The sequence below is a fragment of the Rattus rattus genome, chromosome 1 (assembly GCF_011064425.1).
Source record: "Rattus rattus isolate New Zealand chromosome 1, Rrattus_CSIRO_v1, whole genome shotgun sequence".
NCBI classification, from domain to species: domain Eukaryota; kingdom Metazoa; phylum Chordata; class Mammalia; order Rodentia; family Muridae; genus Rattus; species Rattus rattus.
Window position 1 is genome coordinate 212,083,146 of NC_046154.1, and position 20,428 is coordinate 212,103,573.

Consider the following 20,428-nt stretch of genomic DNA (forward strand, 5'->3'; position numbering starts at 1 on the left):
TGTGGAAAAGCAAGCTACACTTGATATTAAAGGTTTAGAAGTAGAACAATCATTTGAGTTCTGTGTGCCTCAAATTAATAAGACAGATCTTGTCCTCTGAGAGATTATAAGCTTGCATACTAAATATGTTACTATAGCTTTCGGTTGACACATGACCATGTAGAGAAGTACGGTGTCCTGTAAGAGCTCTGTTAACATTCAGCCTCGAACATGGAGGTACTTCCTCTGTGTGAATGCTGCTGGGCACTGAAGGCATAACAATAAGCAAGCCGATGGGACTCATGTGGTCCTCATCTTATAAGGATACATATATGCATAATATAGTTGTGGGTGTCGATGCTGTGAAACAGAAGCAACAGTGAAAGTGGTGCTGCCATGTTGGTAGGAGAGTATGAGAAATATCCAGGCCCCGAAGCAGGAGTTAAGCTGGCCAGAGGAGAGTAGATTGAAGATGGGGCTGTTGCAGAGTTTTGAGATTACAGGTTGGAGAATCAGACTCAATTCAGATTTTAGTTTTCTGGTTTTCTGTTTGACCTAAGACAAACATTTCACTCCTGTCTTAAGCACCTTTATTTGTAAAATGGTGTTAGATCAGTCCTAGTGATTCCCAAAGAGGACATTCTTAGTGAAGTGACAGTAAATGCTTTAAGAACTCTGGTGGCACACACCTTTAATCCCAGCACTTGTGAAGTAGAGGCAGGTAAACCTCTAAGTCTGAGGCCAGCCTGGCCTACATAGAGAGGAATAAACAGAACAGCCTTAGCCTAACAGTACAGAGTATGAAGAATGGATTGAACCATAGGTGGTCCAGTCCAGAGATCACCTGTTTTGTAGACCAGGTTGGCCTCAAACACAGAGGTCCCCAACCTCTGCCTCCTGGTGCTAAGATTAAAGATGTATGCTGCCCTGCTCAAAGCAAGCAGTCATTGACTTAGGGAAGCAAGTTGTATGGGGGAAAGGGTGTCAAGGTATTACTAACAAGGGCAGTCTTCCAAAGAGTGGAGATGTGAGCTGTTAGCTAGCTCCCAGGGCCCCCAAAAGGGGGTCTGCAGATGTCACCAGCAGTGCGTGCTGCAAATCAACAATTTAAAGTACATAGCTATACTTCGATGGATTAAATGAATCCAAATAAAGAGTGTAATGCAGTAGCTGGGCTAATTAACATTAACAGAAGCCAGTTCTTACCCAGTATTGTAGACTGGTAAGAAATTTAGACCCAGAGCTCTTTCTGGGTTGTGTGAACAAGGCTACAGTTGGGATGCTTTGATGAGTATCTAGACAAGAGCTTGTGACTTCGACCTGGTAGATGGAATCAGAGATGGTGACTGATAGCTTGCAAGGAACTGGAGCGATATTTCAGAAGGGTGGTGCTGGGCTTGAAGAAATATGGCAGGTGATAGCAGACGTGGCCCGTTCTGAGCAGTGAATTATCTGTATAATTGGAAGGGCAAGCTGAAAGACTGAGACCAGAGCTTGAGAACTCTTGGAGCTTTACTGTAAACATGCTGGGGTTTGAATGGGTAAAAGAGAACACAGTAGGTGGATCAGAGAACTGTGTCTGCCTCTTAGGAGAAGCAGGAAAACACGTCAGGAGCAACTCAAAAGGAGCGGCATCAACCCTGTGAGTATTTCAGTAGGATGAGGGTCGATGCCACTGCTAACTTTAATCAAATCTGGATTAATGTGGAGATAGGTGGCCAGCAGCTATCATTTCTCCTTTTTGGAGTTTGGCAGATAAAAGTGAAGAACTATAGCTTGAGAAATAACGGAGACTGAGGGAAGGTGAAAGTTGGGGAGGTTGGCAAAAGGAAAGCCAGATCATGATGGGGGCGCACCTTTGAAGATAAAGGGCCAGCCAACAGACAAGCAGGCATGTGAACCAGAGAATGGGATCCACTGGTGGCTGCCGTGCCTGGTGAAAGTCTGTTCTACTTGAGTATATGCTTTTGAGGCCCGATTATTTAAGTTTTTTACCCTAGGGATGTGTGTGTGTGTGGGGGGGTTGTTTTACCTTAAGGGATGTATGTGTGTATGTTGTTATTATTTGTTTGTTTTATTTCTGCCTTATCACAAACGAGATGCCAACTGATGAGTGTGTTTGAGTTCAGGAGTAATCAGAGTTAGTTTTCCTTGGGATACAGGCGCCATTTTCAATAGAAAATAAAGTTCTGAAGAGAACAATATGTATTCACTTTGGCAGCAAAATCAAGCACTTACAAAATGATATGGACATTAAACGATTTGCTTAACCTTTGTGCTGCTTTCTAAAAACGTTAGGTAACATATACATACTGTGCAAGGTTCGGGGTTACTTAAAGTCTTGCATTTCTGAAGAAAAACAGACGCTGGATGTACTTGAAATAAATACATACCTATTATTAGCTTCCATTTACCTTCCTTGAAGAAGTTGTCAGATTTTCTTCTGGAAACTACCCGCTCACTTTGCTTTGTGATCTAGGGGCACCAGCCTCACTTGTGCTGGAGCTGGGCCCTCATTGACAGCACCGATCTGGATGTACATCTCTGTTTATAGTCGTAAATGAATGGCTTGAAACCAACAGAGAGAAGCAGTCCAGAGTGGCTGAAAAATTTTCTTTTCTTAGTATCCTGCACAGATTCTCTCCTTGCTTCACTCCTGAAGATTCATGTAACTCAGTCCTCCCGAGAGACAATTTAGGCTCCTGATTGGAAAACATTAGTGTCCAAAATGGAGTCAGCATCAAGAATGTAACAGATTTATAAAAAGAAATCACATGGGATTCTGGATCAACTCTTACCCTTGGCAGCATGTACCTGCAGAGTTTTTATCTAAGTGAACAATAAATTTATTCGAAAAATCTCAATTTGGCCTTTGAATTACTTGCTGTGACTAAAACTCTCTAGGTAATACAGAATCCAACCCTGACACGAAATCCTGTCATTCTTCAACCAGCTGTTATGGTGGGCCCGTGCTTCTCTGAAGATTGTTACAACTTGTATGAAGCGTATCCTCTTAGGGACCTTGGTGTGATGACATAATTTCTCTAGCGTCACTGTAGTAGCTGAGGAAAAGAGTTGGTCCTACCCACAGGATGTTTGTCCTCATTCTTAAGATGGTGCGCAGTGGCAGGCGTAGGTGAGAGACACAGATATCTTCACATTCAGAGAGTTCTACCCACATCCTTGAACAGCCTCTGCTTGTTCCCTTTCACCATCCAGCCGTCAGCACTGCCTTTAAGACAGTGGTAGCAGTCTATGTTTGTGACCGCCCTTCACTCCATACGGTGAGCACTACTGCTTCATGTTACCCTCAGTAAGAGAACTTTCCCTTCATTCATCCTTTGGGACTATGGTGCTACAGCCTGGGATTCAGCCAGCATACCTTCTGTGGGCCAATATGCAGACTTATCTATAAACTAGGTTCATTTTTTTCTTTTCCAATCAGCTGTTCAGTGACCATTCCAAGAGACCAGAGTATGACCTGTAGAGGAGCCAGCAATTCAACAGGAGTTGTTTTAGAACAGTCTTGGCCACCTGCTCATGTATCTTATTTGTAACTGGACTTCCCACTCTGTGTTCCCTAACCCTTTTACGATCACCTTCCTACACACAGCTTAAGAGATGTGTCCACACTGAGGTCATGGTGACAAAATCCAGCCATATAGGTCACATGATGTTTCTACAAGAGCTCGCTACAGGAAGCCAGAGCTGTCTTTAAAAAAGAAAAAAAAATAGCCATCTTCAGTAAAAAGCATAGTTTTCTTTCAAATCCAGCAAGTCCAGTCCCCTACAGCCCCATGCTTCTTACTTCAGATCACATATGAAAGAAGACAGAGAAAAACACACTGGCAAGACCAGAGCCTCTTCTCAGAAAAAACATGCATTTCCCAGAAGCTTCCAAGAAAGCATGCATGCTTCTTTGTGGGCGAGAGAACCTGGTGCTTGCTAAAATTGCCATTGAATACTTCTATTTGGCATAAATACTCATAGTTATCGGGTCTGCTGGACCAGAAGTACCAAATGGTAATGTTATTTCTGCTGCTGCCTAAACCTGTTTCAGAGCCTTTGGGGCTGGTTCTCCTTCAAAACCAGCAGCCATAGAGGTAACTATACATGGGTTAAAGTATCACATTCAGACGTTAGAAGCTGCCTCTAAAACTCAAGAATAGCTAGAAGTGCTGTGTTGGTGTTTTTTTTTTTTTTTTTAAGAGTTTTGTTTTTGTTTTGGGGTTTGTTTGCTTGCTGAAATAGAGTATTTCTGTGTGTAGCCTTGGCTGTCCTAAAACTCAATTGGTAGATCATACTGGCCTCGAACGCGCAGAGATCTGCCTGCCTCTGTCTCTAACTCGTCCTCTTGAATGCTGGAATACCCCTTGAGGCTTGTGTACCATGCCTGGCCTGTGATGCTGACTTTTTTTAATGATTGCAAGAATATCTTTCTAACAACCTCTTTGCCTCTTGAAGAACATATACCAACATACTTCAAATTAATAACCTCTCAAAAAGTTTAGTCAAGTTGTGAGCCCCTGTAATTTTGTAATTTTATATATTGGGATTTGGTAATTTTTTTTTAATTCCTAGGAGCTCTATACAAACAAGGGTGATGAATGAATGGGCTGTGATAGAAGTTCCAAATCAGTTATCCCATAGTGGAAGGGCAAGGAATAAGGAAGCCCAGATTCTTAGTGTTGCTCAGTTTCAGATCATGGTTCATTTAAAGATACCAATATGATATCAGTGAATGTGAAGTGGGGGAGGAGAGGTGCCAGCTGCTGTGCCACATCACTGGTTGTTATAAAACATAATAACCTTGGGGCTGGAGTGATGGCCCACTGTCTGCTTTTCCAAGGGTCCTGAGTTCAATTCCTAGCAATTACATGGTGGCTCACCACCATTTACAGTGGGATCTGATACTCTTTTCTGGCATGCAGGTATACATGCAGATAGAGCACTCATAAAATAAACAAATCTTTTAAACAAATATCATCAACATCTCTGAAGTATTCCATCCCTCCCTTCATTAAATCCTGCCTCTGGCTTGATGGCGTGCTCTGTTTTAGGTTCCTTCTCCTCACTGATTTTCCTCAATCTGAAATTTCCTCTCTTGCATGTATCTGTTTTCTTTCTTTGCAACGTGACCTCATCTCATAACTTTAATGTTCACATCTTACCTTTTTACTTCTCAGACAGTTTTGCTATATAGTCCAGACTGACCTTGAACTAGGATACTACTGGCTGGTTTTCAGGTCAATTTGACACAAGCTAGAGTCATCTGAGAGGAAGGGCTCTTATTTGAGAAAATGTCTCCATAAAATCAGGCTGTAGGCAAGCCCATAGGGCATTCTCTTAATTAGTGATCAATGGGAGAAGGACCATCCCATTGTGGATGGGCCATCCCTGGGCTTGTGGTCCTAGACTCTATAATGAAGAGTGGGTTGAGAGAGCCACGATGAGCAAGCCAGTCAGTAGCATTCCTCCATGGCCTCTGCATCAGCTCCTGCTTCCAGGTTCCTGCCCTCTTTGAGTTCCTGTCCTGACTTCCTTTGGTGGTAAACAGTGATGTAGAAGTGTAAGGTAAATAAGCCCTTTCCTCCTCAACTTGCTTTTTGGCCCTGGTCTGTTGCAGCATTAGAAACTAGCAACTAGGAGAAGACAGTTAGCAGTCCCCTTGCCCTTCTGCGTGCCAGGATCACAGCCACGTGCCACCATGCCCACCTTTACTCATCACTTCTTCAGGAAAGTCTTCCAAAGATCTGTCTCCATCTCCACACTTTCCCTGGAGCACCACGTCATACTTCTAGCTTCCTGTGGACCAGCTCCAAGTGGATATTCTATTAACAGTGAGCCCTAGCATGTTTAAAGCTACTATCTTGTCCCCAGATCTGCTCTGATCCCGTTCCTACTTCCCTCAGGGTCCCAAGACCAAAGCTTGAAGCAATTCTTGATTTTAAATCCTCCGTTATGTTGCTAGGCCTACCAATAAAGTCACAGTCTAGTAGCTGCGTTTAACAATTGTGGGTAATACACACGACATGAGCTTCCTATTAGACATATATGATTTGATGGTGTTTGATGTGCTCAGTGTAGTTCGATCATCAGCACTGTATCAGTGCAAAATGTAATCACTACAGAACAAGTCCCGTGCTGCTGATCAGCCGTTCTCTTCCAGCAGACGTTAATCTGCTCGTGCAGTCTGGTTCCTCACGCTTAGTGTGGTGATTTTAGGCTCGTCCATGTTATAAGCGTTTTTGTCCTTATGGCTGATGATGTACATTATATTCATATGTCTCCATTTGTTCATCTTTGTCTTCGTAGTTGGGTTGTTTCCACGTTTTCACCATTGTAAGCGTTCACATGCAAATCTTTGTGTGTACACCTTTTCCTTTGAATTCGTGCGTAGGAATACAAGGGCTGAGGTGTGTGGCAGCTCTACCTTTAAGATACTCAAGAGCCACAAAACTCTCTGTACACGTGTGCACATGGCCTCTAGTGCCCTATTGAAGTTCAACTTCATCCACATCCTTCTGAACACTTAATCCCCATTTTTAAATTCAAGCCTTCCAGTGCGTATAAAGTGGTTTTTCAGTTGAATTTTGATAATGACTGCTGGTACTTACTGGGAGTCTTTTTACACATTTGTGGGCTATTTCAGAGAAATGCCGATTTGCTTCTTTTATCTTCGATTGTCATTTGACTTCAATTCCCATTCAGTGGTCACATAGCTCCTCTTTATTACCCTACAGATAACTCTGGTCGCTTTTACCTCCATGGTGTTTTCTCAGTCTCCCTTGCCAGCTTAAACTCCTGTACGTGGGCAGGTCAGCCACTGAACATTGTTTATTTCCTACCTGAGAGTCTTCACTTAATGTTGTTGCTTTCATTCAAAATGTTCCTAATCCCCTCAGCCTTAGTTAGGGTTCCTGTGGCTGTAAAACACCATGATGACGAGCAAATTGGGGAGGGAAGGCTTTATTTCCCTTACATATCCTGAGTCACGCTCCACTTAGTTAAACCAAAGAAGGAACTCAAACTCGGCAGGAACCTGGGGGCAGGAACTGATACTGATGCCATGGAGGGGTGCTGCTTACTGGCTTGCTCCTCATGGCTTGCTCAGCCTGCTTTCTTACAGGACCTAGGACCACCAGTGAAGGGTATCCCTGCCAACAGTGGCGCTGGCCTTCCTACATGAATCACTAATTAAGAAAATGCCATACAGGCTCGCCTACAGCCAGAGCATATGGAGACATTGTATCATTTGAGGCTTCTCTCCACTAACTCTAGCTTGTGTCAAGCTGATATTAAACTAGCCAGCACACCCTTCTTTTGTCAAAAACTTTACCTGTGTCAATGCATGTCTTTAATATCATTCCATCTAGACTGTCCCACGTCTTCCCAGCTAATTTTGAAGTTGACTCCAGACATGCTCGATTAGTTGCTTTTCTTGTTGCTGTGATAATTGCAGAGAGCAAGATGCCCCTAATGGCGGGAAAGGCATGTGACAGAAGCAGGAAGTTGAAAGATCACATCTCAATTGCACATAAGAAGCAAATAACAAATAGGAACTGGGCCGAATTCATATGTTCTCAAAACTCACCTCCAGATGTGTATTCTCTCCAGTAAGGCCCCACATTCAGAAAATTCCATAACTTCTCCAAACAGCACTACCAACTGGAGACCAGGTTTTCTAAATATATGCGCCTACAGAAGATGTTTCTTATTCAAACCACAGCACATGGATTCACATTATCTTAAACGTTTCAATATCTCTAAAGACTGAGCAGGGTTTAAAAATAACCATAATACCTTATCATATCTAAAAAGCATTTATACCATCAATGTTTAGATGTCAACTATCTTAAGGAAAATTTGACCTTTTGTTGTGCTTATAATTTTCTTGAGTCAGTTCTGAGTACAGACCTTGCAATGGGTTGACATGATTTTATGCCTCTTTTTAACAGTTTATTTTTCTTTCAATTTCTTCAGGAAATCAGTCTTTCAAGTTTCCTATACTGTTTATTTTGCTGTTTATATCTGTATCTTTTATCTCCTGTTTCCACCAAAGAATAGTCATATCTACATGCTGAACTGAATCTGGGTTTGACCACAGCAAAAACTTCTCTTAGGTGGTGCTATATGACTTTCTTAGGGGGTACTTAGTCTGGTCTCTCTTTGGGGGATATTATGAGCTGTGAATTCACACTTAGAGATTCCTTAATTCATAAAGTGTTGTAAAGGAGGAGTCTAATGTTAGCATTCTTTCTTCATTTGTTAACTATGAATATGTAATATAATTACGTGTGTGTGTGTGTGTGTGTGTGTGTGTGTGTGTGCGCGCGCGCACGCGAGCATGTGACATGATTGTGGTCTTTTGTTACATTTATTTATTTACTTTGTGTGTGTTAATGTGGGAGCACATATATGCCATGCATGATGAATGTGTAGAGATCAGAGGGCAACTTTTAGTAGTTGCTTTTTGTCTTCTGTTGTGTGGATCCTGGAGATTGAACTCGCTTCATCAGGCTCGGTGGCAAACACCTTTAATACACATACACTCTTCATTGGACTATATATACTTCATTCCTAAATGGTTTGGTTACTTCTGCTTTGAACTATACTACCTCCTTTATCTATCTCATTTCTGTGTATGTTGTATTAGTCAGGGTTCTCTACAGTCACAGAATTTATGAAGTGTGTGTGTGTGTGTGTGTGTGTGTGTATGTATATATATATATATATATACATATATATATATATATGATTTATTAGAGTGACTTACAGGCTGCAGTCTAACTAACCCAATGGCCAGCCATGAATGGAGAGTTCACTCAGTCCCATGAAGCTGAGTGTTTCAGCTGCTCTCCTGTGCAAGCTGGAATCCTGAAGGAGGCTCCAACAGGTGTGCTGGTCAGTAAGTGCAAGCAGACAAAAAAGGAGTGATCCCTTCCTTCTCCCATTGCCCTCGTGTAGCCTCCCGGCAGAAGGTACGACCAAGAATAAAGGTGTACCTCAAGGTCACACACAAGGTGTGTGCCAATTCGGACCAAAACCATCTGTAATCCAAGATCCAGTCCACAGGTGTGCCCTCCATTTCTGGTTCTAGTTCATTCCAGATAAAGTCAAGTTGACGACTGAGACTAGCTATCACGTGCCTTATCCTTTCTACAAAATGGTAAATAGTTTGTGGCCAGAGTCATATGTTTTTACTCTTTGATATATTAAGATAAAAATTCCTAGACTATGTTATATTCCTGTCATATAAACACCCTTAGGTCTTCATGTTCCTCAGGATGCAGAGCCACATAATACATGTGCAACAATGTCATAAATTGCTAAATAAATACTTAAAATTTAGATTTATGTTTAACTTCTCATATGTTAAGTACTGGGAATTCAACTTCAGTGGCAAAATGTTCAGTTTAAAAATGCTAAAGTTGCCAGGCGTGGTGGTGCAGGCCTTCAATCCCAACACTTGGGAAGTATAGGCAGGCAGATCTCTGAGTTCGAGGCCAGCCTGGTCTACAGTGCAGATTTTAGGACAGCCATGGCTACACAAACAAATGAACAAACAAATATTACTAAGGTTGTTTGAAGCATTTTATTTAACATATAAAATAATTCTATACAGCTTTTACAAAGACATAACTTTTATATGTTTCAAAGTGTCAACAGTAGGAAATATTAAAGACTATAACAGCATTCCGGTATATAGGCTCAAAAAGTAATCAATGAGAAAAAAATCCTGAAGCCATCTTTGGTTGAAATAAAATGGATAATGCTAGATCTTAAAGTGTGAGATCACACTTTGGTCTGTAAACATATTTAACTTTGCTTTGTCATTTGGCTGAGCACATAAGTGACTTCTGAAATGTCATTTAAATGACCCATCCAGAGGCTTGATTTAACAAGTAAATGAGGCAGGGAATGAAACCTTCGGGGCTTTATTTTGGTAGTTCTTCAATGATGATGCGGGACACAGAATTCCACCCAGTAGAAGCATCTCCTTTGGGGTAATCTGAACAGGTGCCGACCCAGATGGCCACGTCTACCAGTCCAGCACCAATCCCTTCACAGAGGCCTTCCACTGCAAAACAGAGCCAGTCACAACTCAAGGACAAGAAGCAGAACCATTCACTTTGCATTTATGATAGAAAATCAGATTATAGTTCTGTTTAACGTAAAGCTAATTAAAAATTCTCATAACGTGATTTCATAGTCAAGGCCTCCTTTTTCTTAGTTGATACATAGACGTTTTCAAAGGCATTTACACAATCACTCTGCCATTACCTCAACAGACAGTATTCTCAAACCAAAATGTGCTTTGGTTACTGACAGCCAAGGAACAGTCTACCCAACCCCATGGGAAGCCTACGCTTCCAGCTTTCAAGACTTCCCAGCTTTGGAAGAGACCTGAACCAGAGCCTGGATCAAGATGTGCAAGTCTTTTAAAAGAAAGTCCTTTTCAACATTGATCCCTAGATCTGATGTTATTCAAATCAAATCAGGATAGCACTTTTATATAAGAAAAAGAAATTCTAGCTTAATTTATACCATCCCTTCAATGTGTAAATCCACTTTATATAGATTCTTATCTTTGGCAAAAAAAATTACATCTATGTATGTGTGTCTATCTGTATGTATGTATGTATGTATGTATGTATGTATGTATGTATATATTATGCATCTACCTACCCAGTCTATTGTCTATCTTATGTATATACAGGTGGATACACACATGCCATAGTGCACATGTGATGATTAGAGGACAGCTTATTACAGGAGTTGGTCCTCTCCTACCACCATGTGAGTCCCAGGGACCAAGCACAGGTCATCAGGCTCTGAGGGGTTGGGGGAGTGCCTTCTACTGTTAAACCATCTCACTGACCCTTTAATAGGCTTATTATATTAAAGAGAACTGCTGCTTCTGTTCTGTTTTGATGCTGTATCCTATACGTCCTCTGGGCTCTCACATGCTAACATACATCTTACATTCCAACTTTCCGGCGTTCTTCACTCGCATCTAAAGAAAGATTTCACTGTTGGTCACTGAAACAGGCAGAGAAACACAGTACCTTTGATGTCTGTGCAAAGTGCACAAGGAAACTGGACTTGGCAGATTCTTGAAGAAAATGGCTCTTGGCATAAAGTAGTACTGTGACTGCTCAGCTTTCCTACCTGGTTGAGATGGATGTGCTCATGTGCCCTGACAGGTTTTTACCTTAGGTGAACTTAATGCAGTTCAGCTGAGCCCCAGGAATATGGGACTGAAGCAGTCCGCCCTCCCTGGCTATAACATATGCACTAGTTCAGGCCTCTTCTACAGTTGGGAGGTAAGCAGTGAGCCCACAATCGCATGTAAGCTGTCTAGCAGTCCACACCATGCTAGCTGAAAATGCAGACCAGCAGTACTCAGGTTGCCCTGAGGCCTTGGCCCCCTGTTTCTCTAGAAATGTGTCCACTTAGCCCTGAAGGCAACAGACTCTGGACAGGTGTGAGTCTAGCATCAGCCATACTGCAAGCCAAACAATGAGATGATGACCTTTAATTGATGACCAAATCCCCATTAACTGAGTCTTCCTGGAGGGGCAGTGCCCAGAGCAGGTAATCTTTTTAAGTTTCCCAGGTGAGCCCATTGTGTTGCCAAGGTTGGGAACCAAAGCAACTGCTGTACAGAATTCCTGGCTGTTTCGCCATTTCTAACTTATCACTGACTTTCAATTTGGGGGCATGTCGTCACAGCTAGGGTTTTTGTTGTTATTTGCTTTGTTTATTTTAAGACACAGGTCCTGGAGTCTTACACCAGAGATTCCGAGTCACTTGCTCAGAGACGGCACCCTAGCATCTGTACCATTTGAAAAAAAAGATCTGTAAAATTATGTGACTTGCAGTCCAAGGTGGAGAGTCATATACTCTGAACGAACCTGCTAGAGGTTTACTTATAACAGGCTAATTACCCAGGATAACAGTGGAAATCAAACAACCTCTTAGGCAGATCTGAGGCCCGTTCAGCAACACCACTATTACACATACCGGAGGAAGTACGATGAATATTAATAGTTGAATTTAACTCAGGGCTTCCTTGGTCCAGATAGATGATAGCTTCAATGGGAAGAGGTCCCGAACATTCAGCTCCATTAAAGGTAAAATACCAGCGTTGACAGCAAGCGTTCCTGCATTTGAGCCGAAGCGAGCCACTGAACAGAACTCGAAGAGCGCTGTTGGAACGCATCTTTGTGAATGTACATTCCTGCCAGGGCCGGAAAACAGCAGACATTTATCATGTTAATTAAAGTTATTTCAACCATCAACCTGGAGGCTAACCGGGAACTGTGGCCACCCTCTGAAATTTGGGGGAGGTCTTTGAGACTCCATTGACCAATAACTCAAAAAGAGGTCCCCATATCTGGTATTTTCTTATTTGATAGTCTATGGTGTCTAGGGAAACGCCATTTAAGCTCCTTTTACACATGTGTATGTATATGTTTTAGGAAGCGTCTGCTGTAGCTTCCGTGTGGCTCTTTTCAAAGGTCTTTAGTGTTACTCTTGCTCACACACCCTCTCTCTCCTGCCCTCCCATCTACCCTGTTCGGGTATTTCCTTTCCTCCTCCATAACGTCTGCGTTCTATCCCCTTCCCTTGAATGGCCCCTTACTAACTATAACTTCTATGAATATATCCTAGTTTAAATGTGCATATCTAAAGATTCGAAGCTAGCAGCCATGCATGAGAGAAAACATGCTTTTTTCTTAGTCTTCCTGGGTCTGGGTGACCTCATTCAAAATGATTATTCCCAGCCTCCACCATTTACCTGTGAAGTTCCTAATTTCCCTTTTCTTCACATCTGAATAATACTCCTACTTCTGACGATACCACACGCTTAAGTCCCCAGGCATGGATAATTAAGCCACCTCTGACAGAGGACTCGTCCTTACTAGCTGGCTTTCACTGTACTGGGAGGCTCAGTGCATGCTGCCAAGGAGAAAAGTCTTACCCAGCCGTGAGCCCTATGGACGGTGATGCCACAGCTGCAGCAGTGGTTCAAAGTGTAAGGGAGTAACCAACTATCTAATGATGGGGTTAAAGCCTGCTCTACCACCTATCTAATGATGGGGTTAAAGCCTGCTCTACCAACTATCTAATGATGGGGTTAAAGCCTGCTCTACCAGAAGATGAAACTCATGCCTGATTTGGTTAAGTGGACCCAAAATCCTTATCTGACCAGCTCATAGGGTCCTAGTGGAGAAACTATTATTCTGCTAAAAGGACACAGTAATAAACTGGCCCCCAAGGATTCTTTTTTAATACATATAAATTAATACATTTCTTCAGCCCTCATCATAGAGCCTTCCTTTTGAAGTAGATGGAGATTAATACAGAGGCCCACATCTGGTTGATGTTCAGAGAATGGGGGCGAGGGGATGAGGTAGCAGACACCTGCAATGAAACAGAATTTGCCAGACATGACAGGGCCACGGCACACATGAACTCACAGCAGGTTACATGTGCAAGGCCTGCAGGAAATCAACCTAGCCAAAATCACAGCATGGATGGGGAGGAGCCCATGAAGTCCCACCCCTAGCTGTGGAACTGTGGGCCACTGATGGCTGCCAGGGAGACAGTATCTGTTTTCTTCAGAGATGAGGCCCCTGAGAGGCTTCCTATGCTCCAGTAGATTACCCTCCAGCTACACACATGTAGACAGCACTAAGTGGGCTTGGTGGAGCGTTAAAGCAAGTAGATGAAGTGAGAGGGAGAGGGGTGGAGTGGGGGGATAGAGGAGACACTGGAGGGGAGGGCATTGGAGAGACTAAAATACTGAAAATACGCTGTGAATTTTACCTCCCTTCTCCCGGTGACTTTAACAAGCTTACATTTTATAGAGGGATAAAGAGTACTTATAAGATCAATACAAAAACTAAGAAAATCAATTTCTGGCTTTCTTTGATGGTTTTATTTAACTTCGTGTACTTCCTGTTTATTTTCAAAAACAGTCTTCAGTACTTTCAGCTAATGGATTTATGTACTTTTCTCTATTGAAAATCAGTAACTGTTTAGAACAACTGTCTAACTTTAGGTTAGACAGTTGGATACAGAAGTTAACACAAAGGAAGCCCCACCCCCAGGAGCTGGCCCTCTAGAGCTCTGGTGGATCTCTGCTGGGAGGGATTATGTTCACTCTCTCCATCACCTGGAGTGGTAGTGGTTGTTGTTGTTTCAGTCAGTGTTTCCAGTAGTTCAAGATGGCCTCAAAATTGCTATGTAGCCAAGGACGGCTTCTACTTCCTAAATACTGAGATTACGGGCATGAGTCACCACACCAGGCTAGACCTTTCTTTTGCGCAACTACACAGGATACAAAATTACTGAACGACACAGTAATAAAATCTAGCCTTGTTTTCTTCCCTGTAGCTGGTCTCCACAAAAATCTACATTGGCTACCTAAAAATCTCTTCCTTGCAGAATATTTCTGTATTCATTGTAACCTCTGCTGAAAATCATGGCATCTTAATAATGCAGGAACTGCAAAGGGACAGCTTTTGGGGGAAAAAATGACAACTTCTGCTGAATAACTGTAAATAAGAAAGCAGTCCACCATTGTCAGATGTTGAAATAGCAGGCATCATTCAAATAAAACATGTTCTTTAAAAAAATCACATATAGGGGTTGGGGATTTAGCTCAGTGGTAGAGCGCTTGCCTAGGAAGCGCAAGGCCCTGGGTTCGGTCCCCAGCTCCGAAAAAAAGAACCCAAAAAAAAAAAAAATCACATATAAAGAGAGAAAAGACCTCTATTACCAAATATGGTGGCTAGATGAAAAACCTGTCACAGGGAATCAAGACATTCCTGAACTTTTAAAATAGAGCAGAAAAGGCTGAGAGGAAAAATGTGGATGATGCCGTCTTACACCTTAAAACCTTAGAGTTTTATGAAAATAAACTTCTGTTTTCCGGATGGTCGTGGTAAGTAGATTCATGAAGCGCCAAACTATAGCTAAGGAGGCAGGAACAGAGGTGGTCATCAAAAGAAGAGATAGAAACAGCACGGGTCTTCTCAGCCTTGTCCCATCCCACTGGACTTGCCCATGGCACGTCATCCAGCCCAGGGCCTGACACATGCGAGGCTCCGCACGCGCCCACTCAGCTACATCCGGGTCTCTGGGAGACAAAGCACTAATCACTGGTTCACTCAGTCAGTCCCTGGATCGTTCATCAAAATGCCGTATGGGATTTGCTATTTTGTGTGCTTCTCCTTACACAAATGTTACAGAATCCTCATAGTCACCATTTTAAATCTCTAGCAATTGACTTCAATTCTCTTAACTTAAGCGGTTTTAAGCGGAGCACCGGACCAAGGACTTCCCATAGCAGGGATCCCAGTCCCGTGTAATTTTTAAGCTCATCTTCTACTTTTAGGTCTAAAGCTACAGCAGGATGCGTTAAATTAATTTAAAGTTCCTTTATCATAAGAGCACAATGCTATACTTTTTGTGTTTGCTTTTATAAAATAGTGATTATCTTAGAAATGCCCTTATAATATTAACCAAAATGTTATCAATTTTTTCATTAATTTTAAGTAAAAAGTCACACATTACCTATTCTGAATCTTTTTTTTTAAAGTCCTTTGGTTTAACAAAAAATAAAATAAAATTGGCAAAGACTTATACGAACTCAATTTTGCTTCAACTTTACTATAATTTGGACTTTACTTACCGCAATTTTCCCAAGATCTATGCCATAATTAAGTGAACTCCATGAACACTGCTTGTAGTTTGGGGTCCAGGATTCCTCAAAGCTTTCCCTTAAGCACTCCCCTTTCTCTCCTTTGAATCCATCCCGACCTGGAATTCCCGGCGTACCAGGAATGCCATTGGCACCAGGGCTCCCATCTCGACCAGGAACTCCTGCTGGTCCTTGTAGACACATCCCATTATACTACAAAGGAGAAGGGGAAGGGTACAGTTACTTAAGATGCAAGCTCAGGATAGGGCATAGTGGTGTAGTTCAGTGGCATAACTCTCACTTAGCAAGCATGAAGCTCAAGATTTGATCGCCAGTACGGAAATAGGTAAATAAAGAAATACAGTCAGGCATACATAGACAGTATGTGAGAGTTAGATGATCACAGCTGCGTTTATTTTGAATCTGTGAGAGTCCTTCTAATCCACCTTGTCCGTGTTCTAATGGATTACAATGGAGAACTCTTTTTAAGCGTATTTAGAAACATTGTCATGTCTTCATACTTTTTTTTACCGCATAAACTTATACAAATCAAAGAGAAAATATTTTCAATTTTCTTTTTCTTTCTACATCTGAACACACACACACACACACACACACACACACACACACACACACACAAGCTCTATTCCAAGGTCCATGTCATTTGATCTTTTATTTTTAATTTGAACGTTGTTGTTATTTTATGAGTGTGGTAGCATGTCTGGTCTGTGGAGATCTGAGGACCAATTCCTGGGAACTGGAATGACAGACAGTTGTGAGCTGCTATGTGGGGGCTGGGACTTGGATCCAGGTTTTCCAGAAAAGCAGCCAGTGCTTCTAACTGAGGAGCAATCTCTCCTGACCCTGACACTCTATTTTAACCTCTTATAATCCCTTTCTTTTTATTTGTTTGTTTTTGCTTGTTTATTTGTTCTTTTGTTTGTTTTGTTTTTTGGTTTTGGATTTTTTGTTTGTTTGTTTGCTTTTGTTTTTTTTTGTTTTGTTTTTTGGGTTTTTTTGCTTTTTGCTTTTTTTAGAGACAGGATTTCTCCCTGTAGCCCTGGCTGTCCTGGAACTCACTCTGCCTCTCAAGTGCTAAGATTAAGACTTGCACCACCACCACCACCAAGAGTACAATCCCATATTTTAGCAAGGGACTTGGTCCCATAAATGCACTTTTACATTACTACACAAAAAGTTTAATGCTATTTTTTGGTTGTTTATTTCTCTTTTTGCTATAAATATTAATATAATGAAAATACTTACCCATATAGACTTTTCCTTCTGCGTGATTTCCTTAATATTAATTGCTAGGGAAATAATTGTGAAATAAAATGTTAGCAGGCAACGACTGTCTTGTATTGCAGCATCTCTAAGTTGCATGTGCGTCCCCTCTGCTCTTCCTACTTTCATGCAGAGGAAGGTACAGTGGGTGGAATTCGTCCAGTTCGTTCTGTCTCCCTACAGAGGAGTCTGTGGCCCAGTTTCATGTGACCACCTGTCCTCAACAGGTGTGTGGTAATCTACCAAACCATCCGTAAGTGCCAGTGTTCGCCAATTTGTTGTTCGTTTGGGTATGTTGTGGAATTTTAAATGCATGGATTCTAGAACCTTTTTTTTTTTTAAATACTAGACTCATCCTTTCTTAGATGTGTGAGACCAGGCCATTTACTGAGCATTTCAATGCCTGTTTCCTTATGAATAAAATGAGGATGATAATAAACGTTATTGCTGTGAAGTTAGTGGCTGGTAGGCCTGTAATCCCTGCACTTGGGAAGCAGGGGCAGGAGGATCCTGTTCAGGGTCCTTGCAACACAGCAAATGTGAGGCTAGCCTGGGATACATGAGAACACACACACACACACACACACACACACACACACACACAGAGGGGGGAGGGAGAGGGAGAGAGAGAGCGCGCAAGCGTGAGAGAACACATATTTACATTGCATTAGTGGGGCTTGAACTCAGAACCACATGCATATCAGCAAGTGCTCTACCATTGAGCTACAGTGCTAATATTTTGAGCTTTGCTTGTCGATTCCTGCACCTATGCTTAAATTGGTTCACATAGAAACAGGGGTGACATTAATTAGACTTTTCAAAACGCAATGCACTCCAATTAAAGTTTTTACTTTAACATTTCATTTACTGTTGTAAATTCCTCTAGTATATTTGATGATTTTTAAATTCCTCCCAGGAAAGATGCTACGTAGAGTAAGTTTGTTTTTTTTCAACTTAAAATGTTAGTCCCGATAGGTATTTAGAATTATTAGTGAAAGTCAACAAAATGAATACTTGTGAATGGAAGCTCAAATTCCCTCTCCTAAAGCCCCATTTCCGGTGTTGGCCACTAGGGGGCAGAACTCAGCGGAAGCGTGAAAGGCATGCTTTGAAAGCGCCTTACACAAAGTCGCTTTATAGAATCCGTGGAAAGCTTCCTAATGACTGAGTGGACTTTTTCTGTCACCAAGACCAAATCCGATCTGCAGGATGCACCTGAGCCTGGCTGCACAGTATGCTTTTCCAAGTTGGGTTAGAGGTGTGGGAAACCACAGGTACTGTAAAATCCTTAGAGGGGAAAATATTAGCTTTACGGGGAAAGGACTATTCCATGTATCTTAGCTACACATTCATAAAATGCAAACTGCCCATGAGCCACACTCTTGGCACAATTTCTTTTTTAACAACCTATGTACTTAAAATAGAACTGTAGCTCCAACATAGTATGCTTTTGTGTAAGAAAATTATATATCAGAGTATAAAATAACAACAAAAACCCTACCCCTGCTGTGTGAAACAGCAGGGACCACCCCCCACCAACTCCCCCATGCTTTTGAATCCAGTCTAGAACTAGCTGTCTGGGAGCATGGTTTATTAGCTCAACTTAGAATGTCAGTGGAAGAAATTCAAATGTTAAAATAATAATAATAAAAAAATCACTAAATGCCCCCTGTCATTTATGTATCGCAACGCCTGACATTATAGATCGGTTTAAGGACAGAAGTGCATGATGTGCCAAAGACTACAAATCTGTCAATGGCTGGCTCTTGCATGGGACAGAAAAACTCTCCGCCCTCCACTAGGTTTGTTGATTTTTAGAGGGAAAAGTTTAATGCAAACAGACTTTCCCAAAGATTAGCCTCTCAGAAAGCGCTTGGGATATTTGCTTTCCTGGAAGCTCTTTCTTTCCCCTTAGCTCAATTGCAGTGTTCCTGGCTGGTAGTCACAGGATAATACCTGACGGCGCATCAACTTTTAAAAGATCAGGTAAAAATGGGTCCTTGGAAGGGTTCCTAACGGGGCCCTTCATTTTCTCCTTCCAGCTTCAAACCAATCCTGACCCAAGCTGTGGTCCTCCAAGAAGTAAATTGCAGTTCATAGTTCCCGGAAAGAAGACCAAAGTGATTCATAATCTTCAAGTCACAAGAAGCTGGATGAATGCTTTGTGGGGGTTGTTAGCCTCTCCTCCAGGCAGACGTGGCCACTAGTCCTCAGAAAGGACACGTTGCACGGTCTTGGCCCAGGCCCAGGCCCAGGCGACCAGCTGGCCTAGGGTCTTCCTCAGACTTGCTTTTGAAATCGAATAGCTCAGTCTACTCCAGCTGCAGCCACAGCGTTCCCCACTTCTCCCAACGGTGGCCTCCCCTGGGGCCAGAAATTACTGGGCGACTATTCGGATTCGGGTCATCCCACTTGACCCACTTGGATCTGTAGGATGACCTCTCACTAAGATCTCCCGTGGAGTTTCAAGACTCCACCGCAGGCGTGCCTCAGATCCGCCCCCACCACACACACACACACACACACACACACACACACACACACACACACACACACACACACACACACACGGCAGGACACTGAGGCACTCAAGATACCTAACACACTGTCCTACATTCACCCCTACAGTCAGCACCACACAACAACTGTACTGATGCCCTCCCCCTGCGAGCATGGCTGGGTCCTCTCCTCCAGCGCTGAGGACCGACTCTCAGACTCACCAGGTCTACCACTTCCCTCTGCCGGATCAGCGCTTTTTGCTTCACCTTGGGATTCTCAGAGGCGCTGGACGGCGCGGACAGCTGCAGAAGCAGCAGCAGCACAAGGAAGAGGCCGAGCAGCAGCTGTGGGGAGGCGGCGCGGCCTTGGGGATGCATCGTGTGCGGTAGCTGCGAAGCGCAGAGCAGGAGGCAAAGGGGTCGGCAGAGCCCGGCCCTGCTCAGCGTCTGGCCCAGCTCTGCTGCCGGCCGCATCAATGCGCCTTTCACTGAGCGCCGCCCTCCCTTCTTCCCTCCCACCCCCTGGACACCAGAGCTTGCATACTGTAATAGGCCTGGGTCCCCGCTCTAGCCCGCCCCTCCTCCGCAGCTCCGCCCGCCCAGACCCTCGCGGGTTGCTGCCGAGCCAGAGAGGAACGCGCCTGCGGTAACCAGGAGGGTGACAGTGGCCTGGAACCACAGGTGGCTGGGAATGGAGACAGCACCGCCTGATTTTCTTAGAGGCACGTGTCTTAACTCGGGTCCAGGGATCACCTTCACTCCTAAAAAGCTTCGGCTCATTATTTAAATAAAAGAAAAGTGACGTTTGGGGTCACTATTAAACGAAGAAAGTCATAATATAACAGCCTTTAAGAGTCCTATGACCCAGATGATCGATAGTGTTTGAGTGTGTTACCTCCAAGATGCAAGGCTTCGTTCACGTGGCCTCTCTGGCAATCCTGTGGCGGGAAGA

General features: G+C 43.0%; 1 protein-coding gene across 1 annotated transcript; it reads right to left on the bottom strand.

The window, feature by feature from the left end:
- Positions 1–9,555: 9,555 nt before the first annotated feature.
- Cthrc1 (collagen triple helix repeat containing 1) lies at positions 9,556–19,904 on the bottom strand. The gene is made up of 4 exons (XM_032890827.1): positions 19,699–19,904; positions 15,686–15,907; positions 12,007–12,223; positions 9,556–10,060 (listed from the first exon to the last, which is right to left on the bottom strand). Exons 1-4 carry the CDS (start codon positions 19,852–19,854, stop codon positions 9,918–9,920), a joined length of 738 nt encoding a protein of 245 aa, XP_032746718.1. The 5' UTR covers positions 19,855–19,904; the 3' UTR covers positions 9,556–9,917.
- Positions 19,905–20,428: the final 524 nt, after the last annotated feature.

Excerpts from the sequence above, each read along its gene's own strand:
- Cthrc1 (XM_032890827.1), bottom strand. The coding sequence starts at position 19,854 with ATGCATCCCCAAGGCCGCGCCGCCTCCCCACAGCTGCTGCTCGGCCTC. Across the intron at positions 15,908-19,698 it reads AGAGGGAAGTGGTAGACCTG|TATAATGGGATGTGTCTACA; the intron begins GTGAGTCTGAGA and ends TCTCCTTTGTAG. Across the intron at positions 12,224-15,685 it reads TAGATCTTGGGAAAATTGCG|GAATGTACATTCACAAAGAT; the intron begins GTAAGTAAAGTC and ends CGGCCCTGGCAG.